Source organism: Lissotriton helveticus, chromosome 1_1 (genome assembly GCF_964261635.1).
Source record: "Lissotriton helveticus chromosome 1_1, aLisHel1.1, whole genome shotgun sequence".
Lineage (NCBI taxonomy): Eukaryota > Metazoa > Chordata > Amphibia > Caudata > Salamandridae > Lissotriton > Lissotriton helveticus.
This window is the reverse complement of record NC_136057.1, coordinates 514,834,963-514,850,157: the sequence shown is the minus strand read 5'-3', so window position 1 is coordinate 514,850,157 and position 15,195 is coordinate 514,834,963. Positions and strand designations below refer to the sequence as shown.

The 15,195-nt window shown below is 46.9% G+C and overlaps 1 protein-coding gene across 1 annotated transcript in view; it reads right to left on the bottom strand.

Annotated features, from left to right (window-relative positions):
- NDUFA9 (NADH:ubiquinone oxidoreductase subunit A9) overlaps positions 1-15,195 on the bottom strand; it is a 178,155-nt gene that overhangs the window by 60,146 nt on the left and 102,814 nt on the right. The window contains exons 7-8 of the mRNA XM_078673981.1: positions 4,124-4,191; positions 3,962-4,038 (exon numbers count right to left, since the gene is read on the bottom strand). Coding sequence (XP_078530107.1) covers positions 3,962-4,038; positions 4,124-4,191 — 145 coding nt within the window. The remainder of the gene's footprint in view (positions 1-3,961; positions 4,039-4,123; positions 4,192-15,195) is intronic.

Here is a 15,195-nt window from a genome sequence, read left to right as displayed (position 1 = left end):
GCAGAGAGATGTAGCAGTGCAAAGATGACAAGCTTTTTACATGACTTATGTTAATTCTTCAGTATGGACGTATTGTGATCTCACTTTTAGAACACTTAATGCCTTAATCCTGGTAATCTGAATCAAACAAACAATTTCTTTACCACAGTTTAGCCATTTTTCAAAGAGTAGCCCATTTTTCCCAATTTTGTGCTTTCAGCCTACTTCCAGTTTGTGGTAGAAACAGGCGTGAATCCTGGAAAGCTTTAGATCTCTGAAAAAAGACAGCATTTTGAATTTGGCATGGGGTCATTTGGGTAGATTCCTCACAGTTTTCCCAAAGAAACTTAATATAAAGAAATACTGAAAATGAATACGAAACAATGGCCTTCTGTGACAACGTTTTTTCATTTGTAATGTTTTGTCATGATAGGCGACTTACAAAAGCAATATACTGTTGCATACGCTAGACCATTCAAGTCACGGAGATATACAGGGTTTGTATGTCCTCTAAGAACCCAGGGTATTCAGAGCCAACAACTGAGCTGCATCTTACAATGGTTTCTGATTGTGTATTAACTATACAGTAATTCATATGATAAAATATGAAGAGTGAGAAATTGGTATGAAGAAAACCTATGTATTTGTGAAATGTACACCAGATACTGAGTTTAGGAGCAGTGGTTATTTGTACATCTCTAAATCTGTTGGTACCCTTACTGGTATGTTATTCAGAGAGCATTTTTTCAAAATGTCTTCTTGCTTACACACTGGTTTACATTTGGTATCTGTGTGGCATCACACATTTCTTACCACCTATTGTTCCCTCAAGTCTCCCCATAAAAATGGCACCTCACTTGCGTGGGTAGGCCTAGTATCCATGACAGGAAAGGTTCCAAAAGTCAACATGGACACATCACATTTTTTCACTCAACTGATCCCTTTTTTGGCAATGTGGGTAGCTATGGATTTTTGGCCCAGCTCAGCCAAAACATAGGGAAAACTTGCACATTTTTAAAACTAAACACCCGGGTGAATCCATGGTAGGTTGACTTGCATGGCTCTCATCAGGTTTTATTACCCAGCAGCCCTGGCAAACCTCAAACTTTAATTTAAAACACATTTTCCTCATATTTCTATGATGGAAAGTTCTTGAATCTGTGAGGAGCTCCAAATTTCATATCACCCTGTATTCCCCCAGGTCTCCTGACAACAATGGTACCTCACATGTATCTGCACAGTACCCGCGACAACAAGTGGCCCAAAACACAATATGGAGACATCAACATTTCCGCTAAAAAATGACCTAATTCACCAATCGAGGTTGCTGTGGGATTTGGGCCTGGGCTAGACAGCCATGCAGGAAAACCTGGGTGGGTCAGCCACCCCCCAAGCATCACGCCGCGCTCTCAGACAAGAATAGATGCATCAAGCTTTCAACCTCCAAAATGGATTGAGGGTGTTTTTCTCAAAATCTGTCCCCGGGGGACCTTCCTGCCGAATTTGATGTAATTCCAGTTTTTGCTGTAGCCCGTCTTAAAGAAGTCTATGGAAAATGCATGGGGATTTCACGTTTTTGGGGGGCTTTTTTCTTGGTCCTGAAAACACTACATATACTCCCTCATAGCCTATCTATTATATAAGAGACTTAATCTCTCTTGGGCTATCTCATACATATAATCACAACAGTGACACTTGACATTTCAATGTTCATTACTTTTATTATTTCATTGCTTTGTATACTTTGTAGCATTTCACTTTTCTTTTTTTATTCTATCTTTATTTTATAAATATTTTTTAAATTTAGTGGAAAAAAAATTTTGGGGGATGAGAACTTATTCAAAAACATTAAATCATTTCAATAGTTACATAAAATATACATGACACAACTTCTTATATACAAATCCACATGAAGAAAACCACCCCTGGACTAACTCAAATAAATCCATCCATATCACATCCATTCAAGCACATACACATTCACACAACCTTCATACAAACAGCATCTGAACAAGTTAGAGGTTCTGTATGACCAAAAGAAGCCTCCACGACCAGAATGATTCTTATGTTCTAAGCACAAGGCTGAGCATAGGGTCGACGGGCGTTTCGGCGGTATATGAAGAGTAGTTAAACCACCTTCCATCAGGACCTTTCCAGATATCCACATCAATTTTTCAGGGGACAAGAGCAGAAGATTTGTAGAAACCGGGTCAAAAGTTGCTTTTCCTGTGTTCTTTTTATCATCAAAGGAGGCACTTTCCTGTACTCACGGAGAGTGCCGCCGCTCTCCAAGGCAGTTTCCCTTGAAATTACGCGATTCAACATGTATATGTTCCTACTGACCTGTGCAGAAAAAGGCCGAAAGATTTCCAAGAGGTGTGGTAGAATAATGTAGACGGAGACTTTATCTTCCTTATGCCTCTTAGATTTCTCTTCCAGAATTGAATTTTTCAAATTGACTTCACACGAGTTATGGAATTGCTGCACCACGGGTGCGCTTTGCGATTTTAAAAATACAGATGTCTTCTACAGAAGCCCCACATTCTTTTCGGCTCGAAGTGACAGATCACCCCGAAACTTTCCAGGAAGAAGCGGAGGTGACTGAGGTGGATTCACTTTTTTTTGTAAAGTTTTGTGGAGATTCGTCAGACAGGGCCAAAGTTATTAGCAAACCAAAACACATTTTTTCTCTGGAAAAGCAGACCGAACTGCAACTATCTTGTGGCGACTGCCACTAGGGAAAATAAATAAATATATGTATCTATACATATACATATCGTCAGACACAAACAGGAAGCATACGGTCCTCCACAAGACTGCACATGAAGTTACTAACCAATGTGCACATCCTGGGGGGTTAACCTACTCTTGTAAGAGACTAGCCCTCATACCCATAGAAACTCTGCATTACTAACCATTTCTTTTAATGGCTTTGAAAATGCTCCAGGATAAACATCTGTTGGTCTCTTGAGAAGCCCCTTTTTTAACATGGAAATAAACTGTTGTAATTAAACAGAAGCAAAAAAAGAGGAGACCCCCAAATGTCTTTTTCCTTTCATAGGAAAGGCTCTCGGTCAATCTGGGTACAACTCAGCAAGCTCGGACTAATATAAAATCACAATTCTGTCCTTTTCTGAAGGGGGGCATTTCCAGTTAATTGGTATGGCTAAATAACATAAAACAGTCAACTTTTAAGATTTGCTAGATTTTTGGGCCTTTGATTCAATGAAGCAAGTCTATCTCTTACAGGCGAATTGCTCCAGCTGTAATACTGCACTACCTATGTTGTTAACTAGCTCACAGAAACATGTAGGCAAGTCTTGGAAAACCTTAAACATTTACACAATGTCCTGAATGAAGACCAAGCTGAGAATGGCTAATATTAATGAAAAACAAATATCATTTTAAGTTGCTTTCTTACAAGTTGGACCTTTTACACAATTTTCATCCAGTGGCGTTGGTTGCATTCTTCATTCAATATCGGAAGTTACTGACTTTTCTGGGTGGCTACGGTCCAGTCACAGAGTGTCATGAAACCAAATTACCCCATTGGCCATTTAAATAGCTCTCAGCATGCAGTCCTTAAAGAGGCTATTTCACGAAGGATATAATTCCATGAAACTGATGAGGTTGTTCAGATGAATCAGCTGCATTGGCATCAACCAGTAGTACACACTCCACAGAGATTGCTGATGTGTAGACCATGCTGCCAACAACAACATTTGTACATATAGTCTCCAGAATGCAAAAACTAAATTCCAACATTTAGCTGGGAGCTCAAAATCTGAATGTTCCCACACATGTAAAGGTAAAGCCACTTACTACCTATCTTTTATCCTCTCTTCTGCTTCTGGCGCTTACTAGTTTAAGGAACGCGTTATTGTTTGAATTTTATCACTATTAAGAAATAGATGTGTTAAAACAATTTACGATTTAAAAAAAAACGACTTCAAGTATTATATGTATATTAATAAAGACCTACCCAACCAGTGCATATGTTTTCCCTTTTGAATCTGGGTCATTGATAGCACTTATAATTGCTTTAGCCACATCCACCACCTGTAGAAAATATGAAATCTTATGAAAAGGTATGTACAAACTGTTTAACTCAAATGCAAAATCTCTACAGTGAACAGATACTTACGTAAATCGGTTGCTTTGCAGTCTTCTTACCAAAGGAAATGAGCGGTTCACCACCAAACCACCGCATATCTATGGAGAAAAAGAAGAGAAGGTTTACATGTCTCAAAATGTTGAATAACTGAATGCTTTGAAAATAGCCAAGAGAAATGCTTATTTCATCTCAAAGAGGTATCTTTGTTTCTAGGAGTTGTTAAAGGCAACAAACAAACTAAGGCAAAAAAGTAAAAAATCACATCAGACTAACCACATGATGTTTTGCAAATGTGGCCACCATCCACCTGTCATCATTCACTTGCAGCCTGAGGGCCTATAGTTATCAATTGCATAGTTGATGTTATTTTATTGACTTATGTTACTCATAATAATAATGTAGCATCTGCAGTTCTTTGGTTTCATATACCATAATAGTGTAACTCTTGCTCATATATTCATATTTTTTCTGCACAAAATACTGTTATATCTTTAGTGTTTTCTCATGTCTCTTCACACATAGGACTAAGATATCTCTTGGGATTCTTCACATGCTGCATCAGGTATCACAAGGTACGCCTTCCCACAGTCGCCTTGTGAAACAATACAAATACAACCTCTGCTTTCTCAGGCAGAAAGGCTCAAATGTTTGGATCAAGACAGTTCATTCTACTACCAACACTGACTGAAAACACAGCTGGAATTGCACAAACTACACCTGGCCTTGACAGCAAATTGCAAAGACTCACTACTGGACCCTAGAAGCATGTCCTTAAATTTACAAGGCAAAAACACTGATCAATTTCTAAACAAACCAATGGAAAAAACGTTGAGGTAATCCACGTCAGTAAAATAATTCCTGCTTATATTTCACATGTTCTACTCTATGTTACATTCGCTAAGAGTGTTTGCTATTTCCTTTATATTGTGTATCTTTTTTGGGTAGCATATTACTATTGTACAGTGCATACTCTGAATTGAGGTGCATTAAGGTGATTTTAAAGGGCCAGGACTGAGAGTACCGAGTTGAGGGTGAACTTATTGACAGCTTTCCTAATAACTCTTCTTGCATGGGTCCTCATCACATATAGGCCTCACTTATTTAGTAGGAATTTTAACATTTAGATCCCCACTGGTAATTATAATAACTACACCATATTTCACAGTGATCGCAGGGATAGAACAAAATACTTTTTTTTACTTGATCATCATATTAAAAACCGAGGAGGGTTAATAAAGACTACACAGCAGAATTTGTGTATGGATAGCAGTTGTCAGAGTTATATTTAAGACTAATTCCTAGAGAGAGTAAAAATCAATGGACACCATTTCAAACTGCTACTGACAATGGGGTCTTAACAACATTGCTAGGCCACACCTGGTGCATCCATTTGTTGTTGTTTGTACGTCCTTCGAGAATACATATTAGCAGAATAGAGTAAAATCCGTTGAATGCCAGGTTGCTGCAACATATATCAGTAATAACTTGCGGTTAGCCCCATCCGGGGAGGCCACAGGGCGGACAAGGGTTAATAGGCCCAAATGTGGTGGCTCTGGGTCACTTGTATGCCAGGGTCTGTCCTACTATGGCTCTGCAAACTGGGCCACTACAATCCTCTCTGCACTTTACTCTCAGAGTTGTGACGTTGAGCAGTCCACGGCTACTAAGAGAGGTCTGATGGCGGACAAGAGCTCAGAACTTAACTGACACAGTAACATTTCACCTAGTCCAGTGCCATTCTTTTTTTGTAAAGAAAAGTACTTTAATCACACAGCAAAACTAAATTTCACACAACTCAATAAAAATGCAATACAAGGTTGCAACCTAAGTTATATTTATCTATGTCTAGAGTGAGGCAGCAATATGATTTGCATTCTCCCTTACAAGGATGTTTAAAATGTGATTTAATGAAAGGCTAATGCAATGAGGTCAGCTTTAAACTTTAGATTAATACATATTCCTTCCATGATGCACAAGTTACTACTTGTGTAACGATATATCTGTAAGAGACATTAGCTAGTGATAGATTCGTTACCTTAGAATATCCCCAGGCGTCTGACTGCATCCGGAAAGTTTTTCGTCAGCAGTACCCCTGCGCTTCGGTAGGTGGCGTCATGCGGCTCTGCATCAGTCGCTGGTGTCATAAGCGCCGAGATTACGTCACGGAGACTACTTCTTAGGCGCCACCCATGCGCGCTGACGTCCGTTCTGTACACGACTTTCAGCGCCAGGAACGCAGAGCCATGGAAGAAACTGACCACTGGAGTCATGAAACTAGGGCCCTGAAAGGGATGACCATAACCCTAGAAATCAGTTCGCAGAAAGGGGAGGATGGGTGCGGCAGTAAGGAATCTATCACAAACGAATGTCTGTTATAGATATATCGTTACACAAGTAGTAACTTGTGCATCTGAATGAGACGCATTAGTGATAGATTCCTTACCTTAGAATAGATACCCCAGCAATACCAACCCCGTGGTGGGTCTGCGAATAAGATTACACCAGAAAGTAACGGAGAACAGAACGGTCAAAGAAGCTGTTTCTCCAGACTTGACTGTCATCGCAGTAATGCTTGGCAAATGTGTGCAGCGAGGTCACGTAGCTGCCTGACAAATGTCCTGCAAGGGAACGCCACATCATAAGGCAGTAGTGGCTGCCGTCGCCATGGTAGAATGGGCACGCAGCCCCACAGGAGGCTCCTTCTTAGCCAACGAGTAACATGCTTTGATGCACAGAAAGACCCACCGAGAGATGGTCCGTTTGTGCACGGCCCGACCTTTTTTGGCACCCACATAGCCAAAAAAGAGCTGGTCATCCACCCGAACTGTTGTGTGCGCTTCAGATAGAAGGAGAGCGCACATTTTGGGTCCAGACGGTGGAACCTCTCTTCTTCTTTTGAAGGATGCGGAGGCGGAAAGAAGGTGGGCATAGTGATGGTCTTCCCAATGTGGAAAGGTGTGACAACCTTTGGCAAGAAAGAAGGACGGGTCCTTAAAACCACCTTGTCTGGATGAACAGAAAGGAAAGGAGGTTAAGAAGAAAGAGCCTGGAGCTCACGCACTCTTCTGACAGAGGTGATAGCTACCAGGAAAGCCGTCTTTAGAGTGAGAAGACGGAAAGGACAGGTATGAAGGGGCTCAAAGGGAGCGCACATCAGATAGGTCAAGACAAGATTTAAGTCCAACTGAGGCATTATGAAAGGCATGGGAGGAAAGGTGTGTGTAATGCCTTTCAGGAAACGGTTAACAACCGGGGACTTAAAGATAGAAGGCTGATCTGGAAGCCTTAGAAAGGCGGAGATGGCCAGAAGATAAACCTTTGATAGTGCCCAGAGCAGAGCCCTGCTGGGCCAAGGATAGTAGGAACAGAAGGACCTCAGAAAGAGGGGCAAAAAGGGGATCCACAGCCTTCGCTGTGCACCATGTCACAAATTTGTTCCACCTGCATGCGTATACCGCCTCAGTGGAGAGACGCCTGGCTGCCAGAATGACATCACAGACTTCGGAAGGAAGATCGAAAGCTGTCAACTGTCGCCTTTCAATCTCCCCGCATGGAGGTGGAGGCTGGACAGGTTCGGGTGGAGAACCGGTCCCTGCTGCTGTGATAGGAAATCCTCCTGAAGAGGCAGTCGGATCGGGGTATCGATCTCCATGCTGAGTAGCTCGGGATACCAGTATTTTCGTACCCAATCCGGAGCCGTAAGGATAACTTGGGCCCGGTCGCACGAAATCTTCTTCAGCACTCTGGGCAGAAGTGGTACAGGCGGAAAGGCGTACAACAGACCGCAGCTCCACTCGCGACGAAAAGCGTCGCAGAGCGAGTGCCGCCTTGGAAATTCCAACGCGCAGAATTAAATGACATTGTGCGTGCTCTTCGGTGGCGCATTGATCTAACCAAGGCTCTCCCCACTGTAGAAAGAGAACTTGCGCTACGTCCGAGTTCAGACGCCATTCGTTATCCATCAAGCACTGGCGGCTGAGTTCGTCTGCCCTGGTGTTCAGAGAACCTGCCAGGGGTTGAACCACCAAGGTAATGCCTTGATGTTCCAGCCATGTTCAGAGGTGCAGAGACTGCTGACATAGGCTCCACGACCACACCCCGCCCTGTTTGTTGCAATACCACATGGCGGTGGTGTTGTCCGTGAACACCTGCACTACACTTCCCCCGACAGAGGGAAGGAATACCTTCAGTGCAAGTTGGATCGCCCGAAACTCCAAAAGATTGATAAGGAGCCGAGACTCCGCAGGAGACCAGAGACCTCAGATCTCCGCCTCTCCCAAGTGGCCGCCCCATCCCAGGAGGGATGTATCCGTCACCATTGTATGCTCCGGTTGGGGAAGTGAGAGGGATCTGCCATTGACCCAATCGCGATTCGTGAGCCACCACTGCAATTGTCGTACAGTGCCCTCCGAGATCTGGACATGATCGGACAGGTTGCCCTGATGCTGTGCCCACTGGAACTTCAGGTCCCACTGCAGAGCCCACATATGCCACCCGGCATGTTGTACTAGCAGGATGCAGGAGGCCATCAGGCCCAGGAGCCGGATGGTCATCCTAACTGAAACCCGGGATAGAGGCTGAAAGATCGGAATCAGCGCCTGAATATCCCAGACTAGCTGCTCGGGAGGATAAACCCGAAACTGTGTTGAGTCCAGAACCGCTCCGATGAAGGGGAGCTTCTGAGAGGGACTCAGGTGCGACTTTGGCACGTTGATGGAGAACCCCAGCAAATGCAGGAGGTCGGCCATAGTCTGAAGGTGAGTGATGAGCCCGCCTTCAACAACCAGTCGTCGAGGTAGGGGAAGACTGACACCCCTGACCTGCGCAGATGAGCTGCGACCACCGTCATCACTTTCGTGAACACCCTAGGGGCGCTGGTAAGACCAAAGGGGAGCACGGCAAACTGAAAATGCTTCTGGCCTACCGTGAACTGCAGGTAGTGCTGGTGGGCTGGCAGGACGGGGATGTGAAAATATGCGTCCTGCAAGTCCAACGCTACCATACAGTCTCCAGGGTCGAGGGCAGCCAAGACCTGAGCCAGAGTCCACATCCTGAACTTCTCCTTCCGGAGGAAGCAATTGACATTCCGGAGGTCCAAGATGGGGCGCAGGCCCCCTTTTTTCTTTTTGGGGACCAGAAAATAGTGGGAATAACAACCACGTCCTACTTCTGGTCCAGGAATGCGCTCGATGGCCCCCTTGGCCAGGAGGGCCGTAACTTCCTGTTGGAGAAGCGCAAAGTGGTCCCCCGACATGCGGTGGAACGGAGGTGGAATGGTTGGAGGGCCAGACTCGAAGGGGAGGGAGTAGCCCCTTCGGGCGATCTGCAGCACTCACCTGTCTGAATGGACAGAACACCAGTGAGGGATGTGATGTTGAATACTGCCGCCCACCGACGTGGGGTGCACCCCAAAGCTTGGACTAGGAAGCCTTTGAGGCAGATGCTGCAGGAGCTGACGTAGACTGACCCGCACGCGAACCCCCTGTGCCGCCACGGCAGCCACCAGGTCCACGGTCGTGCTGAGGTTGGTTCTGCGCAGGCTTCTGGCTGAAGGTATGTGTAGGGGCGCCCCTTCCGTGGCCACGCAAGGTAGACATGACCGGGTGTGTGGTGGAGAGACCCAAGGACTAGGCTGTAGCCCTAGAGTCCTTGAAATGCTCCAGTCTGCCTTATCGACAAACAGGCGAGTACCATCAAAAGGCATGTCCATGAGGGAACTCTGGCCATCCCCCGAAAACCCCGTGGACCGCAGCCAGGTACGGCGACGCAAGGCCACTGTCGTGGAGATGGCTCTCCCCAAAGAGTCTGCGGTGTCCAGCCCACACACAATGGAAAACTTCGCTGCATCCTTCCCCTCCGCAACAGCTTGGGAAAGTACAGCCCGAACCTCCTCCGGGCATTGGGGCAAAGTTTGCGCCACCGTGTCCCACACAGTGTTAGAGTAGCGGCCCAAGAGGCATGCAGTGTTGACCGACCGCAGCCCTAGGCTGGCAGAGGAAAACAACTTTTTACCAAACTGCTCCAGCTTTTTCGATTCCCTATCCAGCAGGGCGGTAGTAATGAATATGCTACTTACCAGTATGCATCTGTTCTTGGCATGTAGGGCTGCTAACATTCATATCTTAGCATTAGATCGCCGCCTAGTGTTGGGTCCGGATGATTGCACATTGTTGTCCTGGAAGAGTCTTCGAAGTATCCTGAGATAGGTGGCTCCTCCCCTGGACTACAGTGCGCATGGGCATCGGCTCCATCCCCAGATTGTTTTTCGCCATTGTGGCAGAAGATGGAGTGAAAAGTGTAAAGGATGTCCATGCTAATGATTGAATACAATAGTATATCTGCAGCTGCGACAGGCACCGGGGAGGAGGGTGGGCGATATGAATGTTAGCAGCCCTACATGCCAAGAACAGATGCATACTGGTAAGTAGCATATTCAGTTCGAGGCATGTGGGCTGCTAAATTCATATCTTAGCATAGAATACATAGCAGTCCCTCCATTAGCGGCGGTTGCCCGTGCCAGCTGCAGAAACCTGAAAAAGTGTCTTGAGAACAGCCTGTCCTACAGCAGCCTGCTGCTTGGAATGCACATCAACACAGTAGTGTTTTGTAAAGGTATGTGGTGTAACCCACGTGGCTGCTCTGCAAATGTCCTCTAAAGGAATGTTCCCTAGGAAAGCCATGGATGCCCCCAATTTGCGTGTGGAGTGCGCCCTTGGGGGTATCGTTAACGTGCGCTTGGCCTTTTGATAACAGATTTGGATGCACTTAACAATCCACCTGGCTATTCCTGCTTTGGAAATAGGGTTGCCTTTGTGTTGTGGTGAGAAGGCAACAAAAAGTTGTTTTGTTTTCCTAAAGTGTTGTGTTCTGTCTATGTAGTACATTAACGCCCTCCGTACGTCTAACGTATGGAGCATTCTTTCCGCTACCGTTTGTGGGTTTTGGAAGAATGCCGGCAAGTCAATAGTTTGGTTGAGATGAAACTGTGACACCACCTTCGGAAGGAATTTGGGGTTAGTACGTAGCACTACCCTATTTGGATGAATCTGAATGAATGGCTCTTGGATTGTGAGCGCTTGTAGCTCACTAACACGCCTCAGTGACGTAATAACAATTAGGAAAGCCACTTTCCACGTTAGGAACTGGAGTTCACACGAGTGCAGTGGCTCAAATGGTGGTCCCATCAGTCTGGTGAGGACCACATTGAGGTTCCACACCGGCTGGCTGGCGGTGTTCTTGGGGGAATGACTCGTTTCAGGCCTTCAAGGAAAGCTTTAATAGCAGGCACCCTGAAAACAGAGAGATGCTGCCTATTCTGAAGATAAGCTGCGATGGCGGATAGATGTATCCGAATAGAAGTGAACGCTAGATTGCACTTGTAAAGATGTAGCAGATAGCAAATGATGTTAGGGATAGATGCATCTAGCGGGTTGATGTCATTGGCTGTACAGTAAATGACAAAACGCTTCCATTTTGCAGCATAGCATGCTCTGGTAGTTGGCTTCCTTGCCTCCTTGATGATGTTCATGCATTCTGGAGGTAGGTTAAGGTATCCAAACTCTAGGACTTCAGGAGCCAGATCGCCAGGTTGAGCTGTTGCGGATCTGGATGCTGAATTTCTCCATGGTTCTGCGTCAAGAGTCTGGGCGTGAGGCGCAGTCTTTGATGCGGCACCACTGAGAGTTCGAGGAACGTGGTGTACCATGCTTGGCGCGCCCACGTTGGAGCAACCAGGATGAGAGTCATCGCGTGCTGCCTTAGCTTTCTTGCCACCAGCGGTATCAGAGGGGCTGGCGGAAAAGCGTACGCAAATTTGCCTGACCAGTTCATCCATATCGCATTCCCCTGCGACTGTGGGTGAGGGAACCTGGCGGCAAAGTGTTGGCATTTTGCGTTTTCTTTTGTTGCAAACAGGTCTATCTCCGGATGACCCCACTGCTGGAAGTACGGGAGGAGTACTGACGGATGTAACTCCCACTCGTGCATTTGATGGCTGTATCTGCTGAGCAGATCCGCCATCTGATTGTCCTTGCCCGGGAGGTGTTCTGCCATGAGGAAGATGTTCCTCTGAATGGCCCACCGACACATGCCCTGAGCCAGATGAGACAGCTGTGGCGAGTGGGTGCCCCCCTGTTTTTGAATGTAGTACATCGCGGTCATGTTGTCCGTCCGGACTAACACTACCTTGTTGCACAGATGTACAATGAAGGACTTGAGCGCCATGAAGATTGCCATCAGTTCCAGATAGTTGATGTGCATCTTCTGTTGCTGCGTCGTCCATAGTCCCTGCACGGTGTAAGTGAGCAGATGAGCTCCCCATCCCTGGAGAGATGCGTCCGTTGTCAGGATAATCTGTGGCACTGGCTCCTGGAACAGTCGGCCCTTGCAAAGGTTGTGTGGAGTCCACCAATGCAGAGAGTCGTATGCCCGACTGGTAACCAACACTAGGTCTGTTAATTGTCCCTGAGCCTGTGTCCACTGATTTGCTAAGCACTCCTGGAGCGGGCGCATATGTAACCGTGCGTGAGGGACTATGAAGATGCAGGAGGCCATCATGCCTATCAACTGCATGAACACTCTCGCTGGAAGTGAGTGTTGTGGTCTGAACTTCTGGATTAGAGACTGCATGCTGTCTATCCTGACTTGGTTTGGGTGAGCCATGGCCGTCAGGGTATTGATCGTCGCACCCAGAAACTGCCGGACATGTGCCGGCTGAAGATGCGACTTTGGGTAGTTCAACGAGAAACCTAGATCGTGAAGGAGGTGAATGGTAGTTGACATGTTCGCGGCGCACTGTTGTTCCGACTTGGCTTGAACGAGCCAGTCGTCCAGGTAGGGGTAGACATGGATGTTCTGCCTCCTGAGGTGCGCCGCTACTGTCGCCAGACACTTGGTAAACACTCTTGGGGCTGTGGTGACTCCAAAGGGTAGGACCTTGAACTGATAATGCCTGCCTTGGATAGTGAACCTGAGGTATTTCCTGTGGGACGGGTGTAGTGGAATGTGGAAATAAGCATCCTTGAGGTCTAAGGTTGCTAAGAAGTCCCCTTGGTTTAACAAGGGAAGAATCTGTTGTAGTGTAAGCATATGGAAATGTTCTGACAGTATATACAGGTTGAGGGGACGCAGATCCAGAATGGGTCTGAGAGATCCGTCCTTCTTTGGAATAAGGAAGTACAGGGAATATACCCCCGTGCCTTCCTCCCCCACTGGCACGAGCTCGATTGCTCCTTTTTGCAGCATTACCACCACTTCCTGCTGCAATAAGTGCAAGTGCTCTGCGGACATAGGCCTTTGCCTTGGTGGAATGTTGGGTGGAGTGGATTTTAACTCTAGACAATAACCGTGCTGGACAAGTTGTCGCACCCACCTGTCTGTGGTGATGTTTCTCCAGACGGGCAGGAACTGCTGTAGTCTCCCCCCGACAGGTGTTAAGTGGTCGGGGGGCAGTGACAGAGAGTCACTGTTTGCTTGGGGTAGAGGAGCGGGAGTTGTTGTTTCCTCTGCCACGTCCTCTGGTGCTGTTTCCTCGGTAACCCCCCTTGTTCTGTTTGGGGTACGAGGATTGTGCTCCACCTCTAGTGAATTGTGATTGTTGACCCATCTGTCCTATGGTGACTCCCCGCGCACCTGAGCGACGAAAATTGTTGCCACGAAACTGTTGTGATTGTAGGGCCCCCATAGACTTAGCAGTTTCGGTGTCTTTCTTTATTTTTTCTAGGGTGGTGTCAACATCTGGACCAAACAGTCTATCAGGATTGACTGGCTGATTAAGTATGGTTGTTTGAATGTCAGGTTTAAACCCCGATATGCGGAGCCACGCCTGTCGTCTCAACATGACGCTAGTGTTAATGGCCCTAGCGGCTGTGTCCGCGGCATCAAGTGCACACTTTATGGCTGCGTTGGAGATCAGTTTTCCCTCCTCTATAAGCAGTTTGGTGCCCTCTTGAAACTGCGGAGGCAGGTGTTGTAAAACTTGCTCTAGGGTGTCGTAATGCGCCCTATCGTAACGTGCCAAGAGTGCCTGTGTATTTGCAATACGCCAAAAATTGGCAGCCTGTGCAGCTACTCTTTTGCCTCCTGCCTCTAGCACTTTGGACTCCTTATCCGGGAGAGGAGCTTCACCCGTTGTTTGGGAGTTGGCCCTTTTGCGGGCATTTGCGACCACCAGGGAGTCAAGCGGCAACTGTGCCCGAATGTATGCAGGGTCTGCAGGTGCTGGTCTGTACTTTTTTTCGATACGTGGATTGACCACTCTCGCCCTGGTAGGTTCTTTAAAGATGTCCGCCGCATGTTTGAGGACCCCTTTGAGCATAGGCAGTGTCTTTACTGTCCTTTCAGAGACTGAAAAAGTGTCAAATAGAAAGTCTTCTTCTACTGGGTCAGCATGCATGTCCACATCATGATTAGCAGCTGCCCTCTCAATGAGTGCATGAAAACCTGCAGAATCTTCTGTTGGGGATGCACGTGCACTGAAAGGCTGTGGGTCAGGCTGTGGGTCTTGCCCCACATCCTGGGTGCCTTGGTCACCAATGTCATCATATGAATCCGGCTGTGCATCTGGTTCATTGATGGGGAAAGTGTATTGGTCATCTTCACCATATCCCTCACCCTCAGAGTGTTCTGGTGAAGGAGTTGGGCTCCTTCTTGGAGGAGGCTGGATAGGTTCCATGAGGCCTGAAGCGTCCTGAGGAAGCCTTTTCTTTTTTAGGGGGATGACATAGGAGTCCACTGGCTGTGAAGTGATTCTCCTCTTGTAAAGGGTCAATTTGCCCGTGTCTGCGTCGATAAAACGCTCAGAATCCTCTTCTGAGTCGAGTACCCGACTTGAAAATGCCCCTGCCGTCGAAGAATCCGACTTCTTTGGCGTCGATTTTGTTGAAAAGGCCTTCGGCGCCTCCTTTGGCGGCAGAAGGAAGAGAAATTTACCCGAAGGCTTCACCGGAGTGTCCGTCGGCTTCTGTGGCGATGGCATCGGAGCCGACGCAGCAGAGGCCTTCTCCCTGATTCTCTGTAGTGAAGAGGCGATGAGGGACGCGTCACTTACAGTGGCCTTTGGCGTCGACGAGGAGGTCTTGGCCTTGCCCTCGGATCCGACGTCC